The 21,720-nt window shown below is 40.0% G+C and overlaps 2 protein-coding genes across 5 annotated transcripts in view; one reads left to right on the top strand and one right to left on the bottom strand.

Moving 5' to 3' along the window:
• The window catches only part of LOC137250635 (transmembrane protein 185B), a 127,710-nt gene that overhangs the window by 69,733 nt on the left and 36,257 nt on the right, over positions 1-21,720 (bottom strand). The window contains exons 1-4 of one of the 4 annotated variants that reach the window (XM_067783782.1): positions 4,270-4,286; positions 3,955-4,180; positions 3,817-3,887; positions 3,645-3,750 (exon numbers count right to left, since the gene is read on the bottom strand). In XM_067783782.1, the coding sequence (XP_067639883.1) occupies positions 3,645-3,750; positions 3,817-3,887; positions 3,955-3,992 (215 nt within the window). In that variant the 5' untranslated portion in view covers positions 3,993-4,180; positions 4,270-4,286. The other 3 variants (XM_067783781.1, XM_067783780.1, XM_067783783.1) reach the window with 3 other exon arrangements.
• On the top strand, positions 12,148-16,249 carry LOC137248340 (mitochondrial import receptor subunit TOM40 homolog 1-like). The gene is made up of 4 exons (XM_067779208.1): positions 12,148-12,519; positions 12,751-13,013; positions 13,073-13,490; positions 15,059-16,249. The coding sequence occupies exons 1-4, from the start codon at positions 12,315-12,317 to the stop codon at positions 15,154-15,156; spliced, it is 984 nt and encodes a 327-aa protein (XP_067635309.1). The 5' UTR covers positions 12,148-12,314; the 3' UTR covers positions 15,157-16,249.

The raw sequence follows: 21,720 nt of genomic DNA, 5'->3' as shown, positions 1-21,720 counted from the left end.
CTTAGAATATACCCGCGGGAGTTATGCCTGTCGTAAGAGGCGACTAAAATACCAAATTGATTCAAGCGGTTGTGTAGCGCACTCCTCTCAAGGAGTTACCAGCGCAATATATAGCTTCTCTAACCCAACTGTCAACCTCTCCTACCCGTGGCGAATCCTGTTTATTAAAAGCCGAGGCTATGGCGATCCCGAACTCCTGATGGATCTAGGGGGTGGGAGGGCGGTATGGCCTAGAATGTCGCATGCCGTCGGGCTAGTACCTTTATGGTGCTTGGTACCGGCACGTATCGGATCTGTATTCGGCAACGGACCATCAACATCGATAACACTCCCCAAGGCCTTCGGGGAGCTTCCTTATCGCTACAACAACAACAACAACGTCGATGGCACGACGCTACCGACTGTCTAACACCCTAAACTCTTGGGTGTGACGTTCGATCAGGATCTACATTTTGGAGAGCATGCAGCTGCAATTGTACCGAAAAGCCAGAGCCGTAATAAAGTCCTCAAATCTCTTGCCGGCAGCACTTGGGGTAAAGATAAAGAAACGCTCATCACCACTTACAAAGCAATTGGCTGGCCGATTGCATGCTACGCGTCCTCGATATAGTCGCGAAGCCTAAAGGTTACTCTCTGGAATCAAATACAGCCCTGAGAAAAGACTGCCTTCAGAACCGCTACGGGCTGCCTTCTTATGTCCCCAGAACACCATCTACACAATGAGGAGAGAGTACTACCCATAAGGGATAGAAATTAAATGCTAACAAAACAGTTTCTGTTGAATACCCAGAAACCAGTGCATCCCAACAGACATCTGGTTGATGAGGCCGCCTGGATTTTAGGTAAAATTGCGGCTGCATGCTCACCAAAATGTAGATCCTGATCGAACGTCACAACCAAGTTTTGGGGTGTAGGACAGTCGGTAGCGTAGTGCCATCGACGTGGATGTTCAAAATGGTCGACATTTGGGACGTAATGTTGTAAATAAGGTCGCGGAGGATTTAGTCGGTGATAATGCCAGGTTTCGCGAGGCGAAAAAACTGGAGAGACCAGGGAGGTAGCCGTTTATTCTGTTGCAAAGCTCATTGATCTGTGGGCCTGGGCCTGTGGCCATTATTGTGCAATCATCGGCGTAGGAAACGATAGTAACTCCTTCTGGTGGCGAAGACAGCTTAGATATGTAGAAATTAAACAAAAGTGGGGATAGGACACCACCTTGTGGCACCACTTGTTTAATTCTTCTTGGTTTTGATGTTTCGTTTCTAAATTGCACCGATGCCTGCCGACCACCAGATAATTTGCAGTCCACCTTTTAAGACATGGGGGAAGGGTAGACCCTTCCAGGTCTTGCAGTAACGTGCTATGGTTGACCGTATCAAAAGCTTTTGATAGGTCTAGCGCAACGAGTACTGTTCTATGGTGGGGGTTTTGATTTAAACCGCAGTTTATCTGGTTGCTAATGGCATTTAGCGCGGTGGTGGTGCTATGGAGTTTTCTGAAGCCATGCTGATGACAGGCTAGCTACAAATTTGCTTTGAAGTAGGGGAGCAAAATGGCTTCACGCGTATTGGCTACTGGCGATAGGAGAGATATCGGGCGATATGACTCTCCTATGTTAGCTGGTTTCCCAGGATTTGGTAGTGGGACCACCTTGGCCATTTTCCATTTTTCGGGAATGACAAAGGTGGAAAGAGACAGGTTGAAGACATGCGCTAAATATTTGAAACCCTCTTTCCCTGGGCTTTTAAGCATCGGCATGGCTATGCGGTCTGGGCCCACTGATTTGGATGGTTTAGAATGACCGATGGCATCCCCAACCTCTTTGGCGGTGATGGTAATTGGTGTGCGCTGAATTTATGTTTATGTGTGTGTCTGTTGCCCTCCGTCTATCTTTGACGACCGTAGAATGCATTATATATTGTCGGCAGAAAGCGCTCACGCATATTTTCACATCCGACAGTACTTCATCTCCAAAGGCGATGGAAACTTTGTCGTTGTTCCTAGACGAATTCGATAGGGACTTTACGGTGGGCCAAAGTTTACCTACGCCGCCAGAGAGGTTACAACCGCTTAGGTGCTCCTCCCATTTCGCCCGCTTGTGTTCATCCACTAGCAATCTGATGCGTTGGTTTATATCCCTTATTTGGGGGTCGCCGGGATCGATGTCTTATAAGGTAACGTTCTCTCGCTAAATTTGCGGCCTCCGCCGGAAAGGGGTCATCTCTGTAAGCATTATGAGGAAATACGGCACCTAAGAACACAGCCGTATGAAGCAAAAAAGTACAAGCAGGTCCTCAGTGATATCCACAAACAGGCGTCGAACCTCTATGCTAGGAATTTCCCGGCAAATCCGGTAGTCAAAGAAAAATACCCAGAAATGGCAGAGGAGGGAAACTGTATGTCCTGCTTGCAATGTGTCCCTACCATGTCTTCAATTGTAATATGGAACTAACGTCTCTAAAACCCCTATCATTATGGTGCACCCCTGTTGAAACAGAAAGTTTCCTTGGACTCACGTTGTTGTTGTTGTTGTAGCGATAAGGTTGCTCCCCGAAGACTTTGGGGAATGTTATCGATGTGATGGGCCTTTGTCGGATACAGATCCGGTACGCTCCGATACCACAGCACCATTAAGCTGCTAGCCCGACCATCTCGGGAACGATTTATGTGGCCACATTGAACATTCAGGCTATGAGGAGCTTGGGGTCGCCAGAGCCTCGTCTGTTAGTGAAACAGGATTCGCCGCTGATAGGTGAGGTTGACAATTGGGTTTGGAGAATCTATATATTGCGCTGGCAACCTGAATGGTTGCGCTACACAGCCCCTTGAATCTGGTATATTAGTCACCTCTTACGACAGGCATACCTACCGCGCGTATATTCTGATCCCCTAACCCGCTGGGGGTTAGGACTCAATTTAGAGGACTTTGATGACAATTTGTGATTGGTCGCTCCTACTGGATAGGGCGAAGCACTGCTACAACAAACAACAAAAACATACAAAATGTATGTCCTGCTTGCAATGTGTCCCCACATGACATCTCTTCAATTGTAATGTGGAACCAAAGCTTCTAACACCCCTCTCATTGTGGTCTACACCTGTTGAAACAGCAAGTTTCCTTGGACTCCCGTTAGAGGACTTTGATGACGATTTGTGATTGGTCGCACCTATTGGATGGGGCGAAAATATAACAACAACAACATGACTAGATTACTAAATTGCTTCTGAGATTACTAGCACCGTATCGCTAGCCAGTACCTCATCGGTGCTATTTCCCGGGACACAGAGGATAAATAACCGGCAAAGGGCTATCAACATCAATACGATTCCCAACGCCTTCGAGGTGTCTATTTATAGCTATAAGAAAAATCCTGGCCATATCCGCGACACTCCCACCGGTTACATAAACAAAACAAAACTTTTGAAAAAGCTTTAAAAAATTTTAAAATAGCTTTAGATGGCGCGAAACGAGAAAAGCAAAATATTTGAAGTATTATGAAAGAAAAGTGGGTTGGAAGATTTTTAGATGTATTTGGAGGGGAGTAAGGGCGGTGGTAGCATGTGGAAGGATAGACTGCCCCTAATGATAGTTTCAATTGCCATAGTATTAACACTTTTTATATTAGTATCGATTAAATATTTACCGATAATGAGGGTATCGACACCATACAACAGCGCCCACAGCAGCACCCAATACAGCTACACTTTTCCAAATCCATAACGGTGTAAATATTGCCCAATAGGGCCAGTCTACGAATGGAAATCAAATAGGAATACATTGACTCAATTAATCAGCAAATATTAAACTAATCTTACCAATAAAACCATCCAAACGAAGTGCAAATAATGTAACAAATGTAAATAAGCTGCAATGCACAATGAACTTACTGCAAGTAAAGAGAAAATTATGTACTCAATAAGTATTAATTGCCCTTGACCTGGTTCAGCACCTACCTTGGGTTGAAATCCCTGAAAAGTGACTGTAAATTCATAGTACTTGTGCTGAAATGTGTCGCTTACGGCCAGCCCAATTTATGAGTTATCAATACTTTTATTCAAAGGACACTGCAATTCGAAATTGTACTCTAATTGGTTGCGAGTTGATGGCCGGAACTGACTATTCGCTCAAACTTATTCTTGTAAGTAAAACTTGCTCCTGAAAACTTGTTGCTGCACAAATCTGCAAATGAATATTGCAGCAAAATATTTTTAACGCGTAATTTCAAAACGAGCTTTTTTATTGCAAAATCAGCTGTGAAAAATTATTACTTTTTAATTATTCATCCTTGCTTGACAGTAGGAAAAAAAACCTTGACAGCAGGTGAAATATTTACGTATGTCAAACTAAAGGAGAGGCAAAAGGTTATTACAAGAGCTGCCAAATTAAACAAATGAATTTAGTGAGGTATAATACCTCAGTTCAAAATAGGTTTCGGCCGCCACAAATAAGCTTAAGCATATATGACACTACTTTATTTTTGCTTGGATTCCGAGCTAAAAAAAACTGACAAAACTTAATGGAACTTCAAAACACAAAAACAATTTCTATCATGAAAAAGCGAGACGACTATTCCCCCAAAATTAGTGAGTTTGGCATGTTTTTGTTTATGTTTTACATTTTATTTTTACATTAACATTTTTAACAATAAAAATGCAAATAACACGTGAAAATTATTTCGGTCTCAAATGGTTCACGTTTTTCACAAGAAAGTTGATTTTAATTGTGTTTTTATGCACCACATTTTCAAACTAAAAACAAATTTTCATTTGTCAGTAAAATATAAACAAAAAATTTCCGAATGTCAAAAAAACCTATCGAAATACAAAGTGGTTCTTTTGTTTTTAATGAACTAGATTGTATTTTCCTTGTATTTCGTTAGTTTTTTGAAATATAGTTTACACACTTACACCAGTACTGAAGCCGTAGGAGGGAGTGCGACAAAAAATTTTAGATAAAATACAAGAAAAAATACACGAAAATAAAGTAGTGTCATATATGCTTTAAAAAGAGCTATCCGCAGATATTAGTCCTGATTACATTCACATATTCTTATGGTGGTTGTGTTGTTGTTGTTGTAGCAGTGCTTCTTATGGTGGTCGATATATTAGGCGCGAAACAGCAGCCCGACAATCAATCACGAAAGCCGTTGTAGCCAGATTAAACCTTATTCAATTTTTGGGTAGCGACAGTGAACGGCGTCCTTTTTTTGCTAGTAAAAACTAAAATGGAAGTAAAACAGGTAATAAAGGGCTAATTAATTATGACTTATAACCATAAAACCATAACTAGTTAAAACAGCTGATCGAACCTACCTTATGGAAATCAATGTATTCGATTAATGGTGCCATAACATAACGCTAACGCCATAACCATACCATAGACAACCAATTGGTTTTTGGTTTTTCGCCATATCCATAGCCTAAAAATATTTGAGTTGTTGAAGTTAATAACTTTTTGTAGATTTTATTCATTGTTTTGGATACGTTATGACTAAGAGACTTATTTTTTGTGGAATATGTTTGTAATTTTTTGCCTTTTCTTATTTTTATGAAATTTTGACGATTTTTAGTTTAAGGCACCATTAATCGATCACATTGGAGATGGTTATGGATATGTGTATGGTTACGACCATGGCGTTAGGGTTAAGGAAGTTTAATTGACCCTTAAAGGCTAATATCATTCATTAAGGGGTTTATTAAATATAATTAATATTTTTTGCTAAAATTCTGATTTGTGGCTTCGGCGTACAAAGTAATTAAGTAGCCAAAGCTTGGCTACGTTCGTCGTCCAGCTTTGCTTTATTGTGGTTGTGGTATGCAGACGCCGTGTTTATTTAATCAAAACCACTACACCTATATCTTTATATATAAAAATCACGTGTCACATTGTTTGTCGCGATGGACTCCTAAAGTACTGAACCGATTTTGAATTTGTTTTACACCCTGTGTGTAATTTTGATCTAACTTGAAATATAGGATAGGTTATATCTCAGTTTATAGTCGCAATATTATTTTATTGCAAATTTTTTTATATGTTTATACGTAATAATAAAATGTTACGTATACGCACCGGCACTCATATTTTCAGGTGGTGCGGATATACTTCCGTGTAATTGGTTTGTGTTTAATTAAACAACGTGCTTATCAATAAAAATATTATAGCGAATGATTCAAGTATAACACATCACCAGGCCCGGCGAGAGGGGGAAGTGGGGGGGGGGGGGGGTATGGGGGATTATCCCCGGACCCGGGATTTCTAAGGGGGCCCATGATTTAAAAGTACTAAGACATTTTTTTTAATTCAGGTGAGTCTTTAGTTGTTCCCTGTGCAATTTTTAAGCCGAATTTCAGAAGCAACGAATATCTGCAGTCGTTTTAATATTATAGTGAAGTGTGAAAAATAAAAATCTATATATATAAAAGTGCTTAAGTACAGAGTAATATATTATACCGCTTGGTAACTAGGGTCTTAAGATATAGGCCAAAACGGATACCCCTAGAATGTGTGGGTAATATGGATATGAAATGAAAGCTGTTTCTGAGAGCTCTAAAGTAATTTTCATTGTGATATTCCATTTAGTCACATCATCCAGGCAAAACTGATAAATATGCATGCGAAGCCGAAATAGAGACATTAATTAATAATACCCACATACCTATTTACATACGTCCTATTCGATTTGCCTGAAATTTGGTATATAAATTTGCCTATATTAGTATTTACGATCCTTTTTTCCGGGAAGTAGACCAGAGACGGACTGGGAATGGGATTAGTGCTAGGACTGGGACTGAGACTCGGAGTGGGACTGGGACTGGCACTGGAACAAAATACATACCACCCTCTGGGACAGGCAATAAGGGGATGAAGAAGAATGAGAAGAACGTGAGAGAAGAGAAAATAGAGAAGGTGACTGAGAAAGAAATAGAATGGGGGAAATAGAAAAATGGGGATAGATGAAGCGAAAAACACGGAGGGAGGAGTGAATGAAAGGATCAGGAAAAAGTGAAGAGGGGTGGGGGGGGGGGGGGGGGGAGGACAGAGGGAGGACAGAGTTAGACGGAAAAAGCTTATTAAAAAGGTCATTCCGTTCTAGTCATTTCGTCGGAGTGGTCGTGCGGGTAATCCTCGGCTCAACTGTAATTTGTCGGGCTTTTTTAGTTGAGCCGAAAATTTAATTAGGCCTCAAGGTTGACTTTGTGCTTCCTTCTGGCTTTTCGGTGGAGTAGGGAGATACAGTGCTCCACTGACCTGGAGTCAGATGGTGGTTGTGCACTCCTAACAGGAATCAGTGAAATTATAAGTGATCGCATATTGAAATATTGGAATTTAAAAACTGGCGTGAGCCACATAAAACCAACTCGCTTTACATATAACTGTCGTAACGGGCAGTGTGTTACGGTCTACGGCTACGATCCACTTGGGAGCGTGTTTACGCGAACACACCTAGTGATGTGGCGAAAGTTGCGATAAAAAGTATCGAAAAAGAAGGAAAAAGACAGACCGACCATCACTAGAAAAAGATTGAAAAAAGAGTTTCCGCGAAGATAAGTAAGTGAAAGGGCGTAAAATTTTGGTGATCGAAAAACATCCTCGCCGGCTGTGCACCTACACAGGAAATTGTCGAGAAACGAGGAAAGAGTCAATAGCGCTAAGCACCGAAACCGTTCTTTCCGACAAATCTCATTTCTACGCGGCTATTTTGGGTGATAATAAACTCTGCACAGGTTATGTTGTGTGGACACAAGGTCCAGTTGAAGTAGGTCGGCGTCCGCAGTCACACTTAGCGAGATAAACCTCTCCCTTTACGTTTACTAAGAACACTACCACCTGCGGAAAAGCGTCCGACACCACCTCCGCCTCCAGGGCCAGCAGTACGCCGCCGCGTAATACAATTGACGTCAAAGAGCCAAGTCATTCGGCTCGTACAGGGTAGCGCGGAGCTTTATCGCCAGCCGGTTCACTCGGTTACCTTGACCCAAAGCGCCCACCACCACCAACGGCGCCTACTATTATCACGGGCATCACCATCAGTAGTATCTCCCCCAACCCATCCATTAGCGCCAACCACGAGCGCAACAACCACCAGCCGTACCGCCACCGCCAGCTGCAATGCGCACAGCGGGGCCGCGAACATAGGCCTGCGGCCACTAATGTTAACACCTGCAACAGGCGGTACCACCGACAGCAATACTAGCCGCATCTTCATCAGCTACGTCCATACCGGCTATAATAATACTAGCGTAATCCTATCAGCTACGACTATAACGGCTACAGCAATACTAGCCGCATCTTCATCAGCTACGTCCATACCGGCTATAACGATACTAGCGTAATCCTATCAGCTACGACTATAACGGCTACAACAACATAGCCGCATCTTTACCAGCTACGACCATACGGGCTACAATATATCAGCTACAATGACAACCACTGGGCAGCGAACCTAGGCCTGCGGTCAGGCCAGTTGCGACAGCAAATATCAACGGTTAAAGCGGTGAGTCCGTTCCTTTATATTTTGCTTTCGCTCGAGTGAACTTATAAATAGCGCTACAAGTTTTTTTTTACAAAACAAAGAAGGTTTGCCACCGGCACCAGGTCGATGAGGAATAACCAAAGCATACGCACCACCCTTATGAAATGGTCATATAGCTAAGGCAGCCAAAACTATTTAAAAAATTTAGATAATTCACTTGTAAATGTTTTGATTTTGTATTCGACATATTTTACCGAGTTAAAAAGTTAGTTAAATTGTTTTGAACAGCGGATTAGATTTTAATATGTAAAGGCTTGTATAATGTAGGATGTCGTACATACACCTGCGAGCAATAAAATTGCAGCAACAATGATACGCAATTTTTATCATTTTCAAAGCAAAATTCTCATTGTTGTATGGAACAGAATTATATATATAACCTGGAACTTAAATTAGACTACATCGCGCTCCAAAACGGTTACGAAATTGGTTGACAGTCATTGTCGTTTAAATCAGTAAACCCGGTTTTACAATTGAGGGAAATGGAAATAGAAGATTAATTGCTGCAACTTGCAAGCCAATTTGCTACCTTTTTTACTCGCAGATGTACCTATCATAACTATATACCACTATGCCTTTGTTCTAGTATAAGCCAATTTAAAGGAGACCATTGGAATTATCTGCCAGAAAATAGACTGTCATGTCAAGGCGACAAACTTCGCTAAAGCGTAATATATTTTCAATGTATAAATCCAACCAAATTGTATAGTAATGCGATTGGCTTTTAAACGTATGCCATTATGGTTTATTTGTATGTACGTACGTGCAACCCTTTGCAAGCACCAATTATGCCAATGTTGCAATATTTTCCCGACAATTTTTTTTTGATTCTGGACAATCATAAAGTATTTTACAATTAACACGAACACATACCTAAATATTATACACGTATTTATTAACTTTTACTGCCTACAATTGAAGTAACATAGCATTCAGAAAGACTCATTTAAGATAGAATACGTATACATGCCTAGGCCATTCAATGCCATTTGGACGAATAAAGAAACATATATATATATGTATATTTTTTGGTATAGTTAATCACTCCTACCAGTGAATATCCATTTCCTTTTTCTGCATATATTTTGATTCCTTCACTTCTAACAAACCTACCTACTGACATGCATGTACCGTAGTTCATGAACTAGATATTTTTTTGTTGGGTACCTTGTTGGCAGAGATAAGGAAATCAATGCATATGTAAAGAAATGCACGGATGTGCAGCTTCAAAATCTTACTAATCCCTACCTACCCAATAAGTTAAATAGGCTGCCCTATGCACATAAACACATCAATAGTAAGTTAACTTAACCAAAACTTGCTATTAGACAGATAACAGAATTTATGTACGCAAAGTAGAATAGCATTTAAAGAGGGTATTTAGAAACAAAGATACCAAACACATTAATATAATAAATTTATTATGCAGATAGGTGCCAACCTATATACGTTTATGAATTTATAAAATAGTTATGTAAGCCAACCAAAATTATAACTTAGACTTCACGAAAGTAAATAAATAAAAAAAAAAGAATCAGATTGTATTGCCTTATGAGCGGGAAGCTCGCGAAGATTAAAACGCATAGACATACTTAATGATATTTCAGTTTTTTTTATAATGAATTTTAAATAAATTTTGTAATTTAAAATGGGAATGCTGGCGTCGGCACTTTTTTAGAAGGCACTTAGGTAAACCAGGTAAGGGGTCACCGGAATTTTAGGTGCGACGGTGGCCATGGATTTTGAGGGTGGGACATGCACCGGGCGTCGCAACAACACCCGCGGCGCCCCCAAGATATATTCGGCCCTTTTATTTGTATTTTTATTTTTCAGCCGTTTTTTTTTGATTTTGATTTTGAGCTTGTGGTAACCGGTCATTTCCGGTTCGGTTAAATTTTGTTGCGCTTAGTTTTTTTTTTTTGAATTTTTAAATTTTGGAATGTTAACGGTCTGTCCGTGACATCCGGTTCGGCCGGATGTTCTTTTATTTTGAATTATAAGCGTCTTGAGTCGGCCTCTGCGCTTCTGTCGGTTTTTTTTTTAAATTTGACAGTTCAGTTTTTGAATAGGCATGATAGGAACTTTTCTTTGTTTATGGCGCAGGAACAGTAAGGTTGGCAAGGACCCGCCCCAGCCGACAATGACTAGCCACTGTGCACCACCACATCATGCCGACCGCCTTCCTTACTGCTTCCAATGTAAATGCTTTTCCATAACAAGTGTTTAGCACATGGCAACAGACAATATACTGGAAATTAAGGAAATCCTCGGAATGATACGGAACAAATTACGGCTTATAATAGACAATTGATTGAATATATAATTTATGCTGAATAAGCAGCATGTGTTAAAATCTACGCAATACTCAGTGCATATCTAACTTAAATTGCAATTTTGATTGCAAACATTTTAAGTTCACTCTTTGTGAACATTGATTAATAAATTGACAAATTGAATATAACCTGGCGTGGTGCCATCGAAATACCAATCTCAATTGAAATTACGAACAATTACAAAAATTGATATCAATTCGCAAGCTGCTACACGTGGTTCTGGCCTCTATGGTATTACCATTGTGTACTAGCTGTGGAAAAATAAATATTAAAAACTTTACTGATTTTGTGACTGGCGTGGGGCCATGAAAAACCTATTGAATTGAAAATACTGTCGGAATATAACCTGATTTTATGAGGATCTTAAGAATCCCCACCACATAAATTATATCTCGAAAAAAAAAACCTTATTAAAATGTATGCAGATAGGCCAAATTTAGGGCAGAACAATGTCTGCCGGGTCTGCTAGTATATATATATATATTGTTTTTAACTCTGCAGTTCTTGTGTGTTTTGGGAAAACAATACGCTAAATTAGATACATTTATTAATAAAATAAATAAAAGCGACGTGGAATATTTTTTAATAAAAATGTATCAATGTTTTGGTTACGTTTTGCGCTTGCCATCTCCATTTGATAGTCACTACCCAGTGCAATGAAAAAAATAAAATCAGCTGATAAGATCAGCCAACCATTGTTCCCTTTTACATCATACAATTCGTGAATTCAAGTCTGCCACGACATTGGGGAAGGTGTTGAGAGGAGTGAGGAAGTGTACAACAGCAACCGTCAGGTCGTTTCAATTTTTTCTTGCTATCTCTTCCTCTCTCTGCTAGCATGTAATTTTTTTTTTCGCACTTGCTTCCAAGAAAAATTGATAAAAGTAAACAGGAACGAAAGCAAAAAAGGGAACATTTTTCACAATTAAAAACTGCAATATAACAATCGAATACGACACAAAATATGTTAGCAAGTATTTTTGTTGCATAGGGAGAATGTTTACAACAGTGCTTCGTGTAATTTTGTATGTGAAAGGGCAAGGCGTAATAAACTTCAATTGCCAAGTCTGAAGTTCCTTCATATTTACAAACGCAACATCTTGGTTGATTGTGGCGATGTTATTGGAATGCATAAGCTTGTGTTAAACGCATCTATATGAAAAATGTCATTGTGTCACGGCCTTTAACAATTTTGATCAAACTGGACCCAAACGTCAGCGCTGAAGTGTTATCTATTGAAATTCACCACGCACATGGTGGAAATTCACCCAACTGTCAAAACTAAATGTCAATGCGCTTTTCTGTTCTTTTCGGTGAAAAATTCTGTGAACTTTCCGATTTTTGTTTCCAAATTGAGGAAAGATTTCAATAAAACCTGTATTAAAGCCCGATAAATTGCAAAGAGAAAGTATTTAAATTCCAAAACGTGTGTGTGTAAATAAAAGAAATGGGTAACGTTATGGCTGCATCGTCTAGCGCTAGCTCAAAGCTGGACGCTGCTAAAATGGGATTACCGGAGCTGGCAAATCCTTCACGATCAACTGCTGCAGCGGCAACTGCAACAACGCCTACTGCCACAAGTGATACAGAATTAAAGGAACAAAAGCTGGAAAATCCTGGTACCGTTGAAGAAATACATAAAAAATGTAAAGGTTAGTCAAAATTATGATAAATCTTCCGGCCTTAGCCAACTAAAAGTGATGACATAACCCAAACACATGTGAAAAACAAGAGTGTATATTTTGATAATATAAGACGTGGTGGTACAGCTAACGGGTGGGTGAGAAATAGTGATAGCGATAAACATCCACATTTTGTTTAAAACATTGCATGCGGCCAATTTTATTATGTTGAAAATGATTTGTTTCCTTTGATTTTTACAGACATTCAAGCAATGACATTTGAAGGTGCAAAGATTATGTTGAATAAAGGCTTAAGCAATCACTTCCAAGTGTCGCATACATTAAATCTTTGCAGCACACAACCAAGCGGGTATCGCTTTGGAGCTACTTATGTAGGTACTAGGCAATTCGGACCGTCTGAGGCTTTTCCAGTATTACTGGGCGATATTGATCCTTCCGGAAATCTAAATGCCAATGTTATACATCAATTCACATCGCGCATACGTTGCAAATTCGCCTCACAAGTAAGGGATATATCAATAACTTTTATATGTGACAATTTAATAAAATTCTTTTATTTCAGATTCAAGATTCAAAGCTCACTGCGGCCCAATTAACTACAGATTATCGTGGTGATGACTATACTGCTTCATTAACTGTTGGCAATCCAAATATATTCAATAATTCTGGCGTTTTGGTTGGACACTATTTACAATCCATTACTGAGAATATAGCACTCGGCGCCGAGCTTGCTTACCAATATGGTCCTAATGTGCCTGGTGGTCAAATTGCTGTAGTATCAGCTGTTGGTAGATATTCACAGGGCGATTCTGTGTGGTCAGGCACGTTGGGACCAGGTGGTGTGCATGTCTGCTATTATCAAAAAGCCAGTGAACAATTACAAATCGGCGTTGAAGTAGAAACAAGTCTTAGAATGCAGGAATCGATTGCAACGATCGGTTATCAAGTTGATTTGCCAAAGGCTGATCTCATTTTCAGAGGTACATATTAATATTTGTAGTTGTCTACAACAAAATGACAAATTTACATAATCAATAGTTACGAGAAAACTCGCAAAGTTTATTTTATGATTCGTCCCAAGCGAAAGTTGTTTTTTATGTATGGAGTAGCATTGCTTTAATAAACATAACAATTGCTTTAATAAGTAAGAAGTGATACTTGTACATATATTAATGAATTAATTAATATTTCGCCTAAGCCATTATAATGTAAAGTCTAGGTTTTGTTGAGACTAGAATGGAAAGGTGTCATTTTGGTATTAAACTTCACGTAGATGGGGAAAAATAAAATAACTTGATAAGCGGCATCTGTAGTCGGGTTATAATTACCTTCATAAAAAAAATTAAATCCGCAACTGTTTTTGTCGCGAATCGATTCGCACTCCCTCCGCAAAGTATCAGTCAGATACTCAGCCCAATTCTAAACAAAAATTCCGTGCGAGTTTTTTCTCTTCTCCCATTCCTCCTATTCTAAATAAAATCTCCTTGTGAGTTTTTTCACTTCTCCCTTTCCTCCTATTCTGAACAATGTTCGAAAAAGCGGAAACCGGTTATGGGAGAAAAGTAGGTATTATGAATGTGAGTGAGAGGGAGATTTCTCTGCTATTTCTTAGGAGTTTTTTCACTTGTTAAGTTAAAGGAATGCATCAAAATAAGTTAAAGGAAATTTGTTCTTTTAAGAAATAACACTTATTTGTACAAAGTTCTGCTAAAATATGTATATTCTACAAAATATTCTTTATTTTAAGTTGACAAGTATATCATAAGCAACGGAAGACCTCTTGGTATATTTGATGTAGCCATCCAGAAATTGCGCAAGGTTTTTTTAAAATGCTTAAATAGATTTTGGCATATGACGAAAGATGAATTCAACTCCACTTGGCCGCCTGAAAATTGCTTTGCTGAATAGAAGCAGGGAACTCCAGCGGATTTGTGTTATCACGCGGCCTCTTCCTCTTATGCTTCTCTGTTGATGTTGCTGTGGCACCAATTCATTACTCATTTCAGTGAATACCACATGAAATACAATACTGTGCGTTGTTATTTTATTTCTTAATTTCAAACAAATTTGCAACAATAATTAAACTTTTCAATTTTTTAAACAAAATAAGAAATGCATAACGAAATTGCAATTGACAAAACAGCTGACTTCGAATATTTGAAATTCCTATTCACCAATTATTGTTCTCCCTAGGAGAAAAGAATTGGAGGAATTTTTCCGCGGGAATAAAAAAATCCCCGAGAACAAAATTCCGAGGGAAAGTATAGAATTGGGCTGACTGTAATAGGCACGACTATTTGGAAATTTTTATGGATTTATTAAGGTACTTATTCGGGGTTATTTTTAGGGAAACATTCGGGAGTTTCTTCGAAATATTTTGGGACCATTTCCGGATTATTGGAAAATTATATAAAGACATTGAAAAGGGGAAGAGAGTAGAGAAAAATGTTTTATATTAAATAGACACCTCTCCGGCCCAGATATTATATTTTAAGTTCTTTTATAGTGTCAAATATTTATATAACAATTTTCTCTTTCTCATTTACAGGTTCCTTTGATTCCAATTGGAATGTGTGTGGCGTAATTGGAGAAACGATTACAACCTCTGCCATTTTCCTTTGCTTTAAGTGGACGGTTAAATCATAACAAAAATCAATTTAGACTAGGTTGCGGTTTAATTATTGGATAATTCTAATTTCTACGTTAAATAGGTGTAAAGGAAGCACGAAAGCCTGCATCAAAAGCAGTAAATGTAACAGTTATAATAATAACGCGGAGAATGAAAAAAAAACTATTACAACAATAGGAAAGATCGCAAAATGTAAAACAAGTATTGGGACTGAAAAAAGAATAAAAGCTGCAATAGCAAGTGATACAACAGTTAAATACTTCACTTTGATTTATGTGAATGTTTATCTTAAACACTAAAAACTAACAAGCATAGTTTTTTCAAATGTAAACATTTCTGAGATATGAGCTGACACGTTAGTGTATCCTTTTTGTCAACTTTGCACGCTTTGAAATTAAATTTTAATAAGAGTCCTATTTGTCAAAAGAATTCACTAATTATTTAGCAACAGTTAAATGTTTCTCAAAATGGTATGTACAGTTATTAATATCTAAGAACGACAAAACTCATAGTGCCAGCTTACTTTTGTTGAAAACTACACTCAAGTCCAAGCTCTCCACATCACTAATAAATGACGCTGTCGTTAAAGTTACTTAAATTTGGTTAATATGCATAAATTATCTACTATTTTAGTTTATAACTATTTGTTGAAAGGCAGCAACTAAAAATTTCCTACAGATTTTAATTTAAAACTGTTTAATTCAAAACAAAACCAAACAAAATTATAAAAACTATTAAAATTTATTGTTAAGAAGAAATAAATGAAGTATTGAACTGTTATTAGTTATATGTTTTGCACTTTAAATGATTAAAAAGAGGGCACTCTATTCAAAAAATATTTTTAAATTCAAAAAGAAGGAAAAAGCTGAGATAAACAAGTTACCCGATGACCTAAGACGTTTAACATTCGAACACTCTTTTTAAGTTTATTGAATCTATGTGCTTAATAAATATTTTAATAATTTGACCGTTTATGTTTTTGCTGCTTTCCAAAAGCTTTAAACCAAAAAGTTAGTACAAATAATTTTGCATTTGTTTTTTGTCAACACTAACAAAAGTGGTTAATTTTTCAATAAAATAAATCGACAATTGAGATTGATTTTCAAATAAGTGTATGAAGTTTCAATACTTTTAAATATAAGTTAATTAAACCCATTATCACATATCAGTTTGCATATTGCTCTTTACTATAAAATTTTTCTTAGTGTTTTCCTACATACCTATTGCCAGCAACATGAATGTGTAAAAGTCATCATCCTCTTAGTTAATGCAATATTTAAGTTTATTTGTTGTTGTTTAAGTTTATTGTTTTCCATCAATAAATTTTTCCACATTCAGTTTATATAGATTGTAATAAGGGTGGGTCGTTAAACTCTAAATAAAAAAAAAGCATTTTCATGTTTCTGGTAATAGCTGCGCGATATATTACTAGTAGTGGATTGCCACCATCTTCTACCACAATGCAGGGTCAGTTGCAATGGAAGGAATTAAAATTTAAACAACGATTTGATAACAGTCGCTATTCTTTAAAGAAATTACAAATTACACCACACAAAGATTTCTGTACTAATGAAGTTATTGAAAAATGACTGCATAAATAAATGCGTCGGAAAAAAAATTACATACTTTTTCACCCATCTATAAATAAAGTTGCAAATGTTAATGTAATGTTGAATAAAAATAGTGCAAATTTGAAATCATTATTTGAGCTATGCTTTATCTTCTACTACTCTGTTAAGCTACAAACTGTCAGTTACCCAAATATATTGGGTTGATTGACGAGTCCTACAAAACAATTCACAAAGCTTTGAGCGTAATACGCGCAATAAACACCAGACAAACAATCGTTGCCTCGGACTGTTGTAAGTGTACTAAAAGCATAATCAGACGAACACAGTGAAGAACTTAGACTTCACTAACCGGAATTGATATACGAAGTGATATTTATCTCCCATGGTTACCAGGTCATGTGTAGATAGCAGGCAATGAGGTAGCTATCAGGATTTTATGATGGAACTTGCAGGTTTTTAGTATGCAACCTGAATGTAGCTGAGAATGTAGCGCTTCTCTAGGCCGTCGGTTATATGTACCGGAGCAACTCGGGATTTTTCCCGACCAAGGACTGCCATTTCAGTGTAACCCCATTTAATTTGTTGCGTCCCTCCCACAAATTGTCATCCTCCCAGCAGCTCCTTGCAGCGGGACTGCTCCATATTGTCTTGCTCCGGGAAGGTATCGAACCCAATCCGGGTCCGTCTCCTGACCCCGGTCCTGAGAAATGGTTTTGCTGCATCTGCCGGAAAAGAATCTTTTTAGGGCGGTCATACTCTTGTCAGTGTGTATCGTGTAAGGGATGGTTGCATCGGACAGGTTGTTCTGGGCTAGACCCCAAAACCAGACGTCCACGTAACTTCTATAAATATTTTGTGGCTCCTTGCTGTTCACGTCCTAGGACGCCCCGTAGTCTGCGCCTTAGCGTCCCCCGCTACCTTCCAGCAGCCCAGCTGCTCAGAAAGCCACAACAAGTACCCGCTGCTGCTCGCGCCCCACGGTGCCACCAACTCACACGGCTGTTCCCACTCATACATACAATCTCCGTAGTAGAGTCGGGAGCAATGCCGAGCATCAGCCCCTGCCTCGTATTCTTCCTCCCTCTTTTCCGGCAGCAATTGTGTAGCTCAGGGAAACAGACTCTTAGTCCCTACCTCCCTTTGCACCGTTTGCCAGCACAGAATATATATGTTTGCAACATCCGCCCAATGCAGCTCCTGCCATGGACGGAGCCACTTTCCGAGATGTTCTGGTCTCCGCGACGGCAACCCCCGACGGGTTTCATTGCGCCTTGTTGCCAGGCCGCATACCCAAATACACCGGGTACCCAATGCTTACCCAAGGACGTCCAGTCCCAGGGCCACGACAGCAGTTGCGTCCTAGCCTTCCACAACCCAGGCGTAGTCACCCGTCACTTACTCCCAGAGTGACGACGTCTCCCCCTTGCAATTCAGAAGTCTGCAGTTAAACTGTAATGGATTAACTGGGAAGATCACGGAGATATTCGATTTCATGAAGCGGCACAACATCCGCATTGCTGCGATTCAAGAGACTAAACTCACAGCAAGGTCTGCTCTGCAGATCTGTTCTGTGTATTATGTGAGAGAGCGTAAATGGAGGCGGCCTCGCGTTTATCATACACCACTCTGTGCAATATCATACATTTGATCCTGACATCGGCCGCAGGGACAGTGTCTTAGAACGTCAAGGCTTATCTGTCCGGTCAGGCGATGCAAACCTAGAAATCATCAACATCTACATCCCTCCTGCCACCTGTTGCCCCAGTGGATACCGCCCTAATATCAGCACCTTACTCACTGGCAACAATCGCATTATCTTAGGCGATTTCAATGCCCATCACGGTCTATGGCATTCAAACTTGCGGGTGGACAGTATGGGTGAGATGTTGGCGTATCAAATAAAAGATGGTAGGAAGCTGTCACAGTTCACCGGATATATCTATCGTGAGCGCAGGACTCGTGAACTGCGTCAACTGGCAGCCGATGGTAACATTGGCATCCGACCACCTGCCTATACTTATTTCGCTCGACCGTACCGCCGACTTCATCGTCACAGAAAAACGCACTTTCATAAACTTAAAAAAAGGAAAGTGGGACGAATACAAATCCTTTACACACAACCGCTTTACTGCCCTCCCTATCCCGACTGATGCACGCCAAGGGAAGCGTGCTTTCCGCAAGGTCATTGAATCCGCCTCGGCTCGCTTCATTCCCGCCGGTAGAATTCCACAAAATCGGTCCCACTTTCCGGCGGAGGCCGCAAGTTTAGCGAGAGAACGTGACCTTATAAGACAGCTCGATCCCGGCGACCCCCAAATAAGGGACATAAACCAACGCATCAGATTGCTTGTGGATGAACAGAACCGGGCGAAATGGTAGGAGCACCTAAGCGCTTGTAACCTCTCTGCCGGTATAGGTAAACTTTGGTCCACTGTAAAGTCCCTATCGAATCCGTCTAGGCACAATGACAAAGTTTCCATCGCCTTTGGCGACAAAGTGCTGTCGGATGCGAAAAAATGCGCGAGCGCTTTCTGCCGACAATACATAATGCATTCTACGGTCGAAAAAAATAGACGGAGGGCCAACAGACGCGCACGTAAACATAAGTTCAGCGCGTCACCAATTACCATCACCGCCAAAGAGGTTGAGGATGCCATCGGCCATGCTAAACCATCCAAAGCAGTGGGCCCAGACGGCATAGCCATGCCGATGCTTAAAAGCCTAGTGAAAGAGAGTTTCAAATATTTAGCACATGTCTTCAACCTGTCTCTTTCCACCTTTGTCATACCCGAAAAATGGAAAATGGCCAAGGTGGTCCCGCTACTAAAGCCTGGGAAACCAGCTAACATAGGAGAGTCATATCGCCCGATATCTCTCCTATCGCCAGTAGCCAAGACGCTTGAAGCCATTTTGCTCCCCCACTTCAAAGCAAATTTGCAGCTAGCCTGTCATCAGCATGGCTTTAGAAGACTCCATAGCACCACCACCGTGCTAAATGCCATTAGCATCCAGATACTTTGCAGTTTAAATCAAAACCCCCACCATAGAACAGTACTCGTTGTGCTGGACCTATCAAAAGCTTTTGATACGGTCAACCATGGCACGTTACTGCAAGACTTGGAAGGGTCTACCCTTCCCCCATGTCTTAAAAGGTGGACCGCAAATTATCTGGGTGGTCGGCAGGCATCGGTGCAATTCAGAAACGAAATATCAAAGCCAAAAAGAATTAAACAAGGGGTGCCTCAGGGTGGTGTCCTATCTTCACTTTTGTTTAATTTTTACATATCAAAAGTACCTTCGCCCCAGAAGGAGTTACTATCGTTTCTTACGTTGATGACTGCACAATAATGGCCACAGGCCCGGGCCCAAAGATCGATGAGCTTTGCAACAGAATAAACTGCTACCTCCCTGATCTCTCCAGTTTTTTCGCCTCGCGAAACCTGGCATTATCACCGACTAAATCATCCGCGACCCTATTTAGATCTTGGACGTCCCAAATGTCGACCATTTTGAACATCCACGTCGATGGCACTACGCTACCGACTGTCCTACACCCCAAAATCTTGGATGTGACGTTTGATCAGGATCTACATTTTGGTGAGCACGCAGCCGCAATTGTTCCGAAAATCCAGAGCCGTAATAAAATCCTCAAATCCCTTGCTGGCAGTACTTGGGGAAAAGACAAAGAACGCGTCCCCTATATGGTCGCCAAGCCTAAAAACTACCCACTGGAAGAAGCTACAGGCCTGCCAAAATACTGCGCTCAGAACTGCCACGGGCTGTTTTCTTATGTCCCCAGAACACCATCTACATAATGAGGCGAGAATGCTCCCCATCAAGGAGAGATATGAGATGCTAACCAAACAGTTCCTGTTGAATACCCAGAAACCTGGGCATCCCAACAGATATCTCATTGATGAGCCAGCACCGCCTAGGGACTTAAGGAGTCATCTCCGTAAGAATTTTGAGGAAATACGGCACCTGAGAACTCAGCCGTATGAAGAAAAAAAACACAAGCAGGTCCTTGGTGAACTCCACAAACAGGCGTCGGACCTTTATACCGGGAATTGCCCGGTGAATCCAGTACTCGGGGAACAGTACCCAAAACTTGCGGAAGAGGAACGCATACTCCCCAGGGAAACTCTGGCTCAACTTCCTTCTGGATACTGTAACAGGTTAAACTCTTACATATCCAGAATCAACCCCGACATACAAAATGTATGCCCTGCTTGCAATGTGTCCCCACATGACACCAACCATCTCTTTAATTGTAATGTGGAACCAACTCATTATGGTCCACCCCTGTTGAAACAGCAAGTTCCCTTGGACTCCCGTTAGAGGATATTGATGACAATTTGTGATGGAGCGAAGCCCTGCTACAACAAAAATTACAATACAACCCAATAAATGTATATCCTAATATTCAACCTCTATTCAACAAAACCGAATATGTAATTTAATAATTTTTTAACATTAAAATTACCGGTTAATGTTACGTTAACCGTTACCGTTGTACGTATATTCAAACATAATCAAGAGCCCATTCAGATAAATGATTATACCGAAATTCCCATATGTGTCTGACTTTGAGCAGATCTTTTCATTAGAGTAGACGTGAACTCCCATGGGAATACTCAATTGAACTTACACTCTCATTTGTTTGCACAGAGACATGCCTACATAAATATTTAATGTACATAAATATATACATGTATCTTTATATGCATCTGAAGACATGTATGTATCCATGGTCGCCGACACCACGTGCCAATCAGGGATATCTTCCATTGCAAGCATATGATACATTACAGCAGAAGTTGACTTCAAGCTACAGAATAGATGGAGGGTTCAGACAGATGGCTAAAAAATAGAAAAGGGAACTGGTGCTGGTCTGTATTCGAAGCATCTGAGCATCAATCAGTCTTATCAAGTTAACTTTCAAGCTATGTTAAATGCCAAAGAGAGTGCCATCCAGACTGCCACAAGAGATTAAATCCAATGTTAAGGTTC

The sequence above is a fragment of the Eurosta solidaginis genome, chromosome 4 (genome assembly GCF_040869045.1).
Source record: "Eurosta solidaginis isolate ZX-2024a chromosome 4, ASM4086904v1, whole genome shotgun sequence".
Taxonomy (NCBI): Eukaryota; Metazoa; Arthropoda; class Insecta; order Diptera; family Tephritidae; genus Eurosta; species Eurosta solidaginis.
The sequence above is the reverse complement of the archived record's forward strand: the minus strand, read 5'-3'. Positions and strand labels throughout refer to the sequence as shown.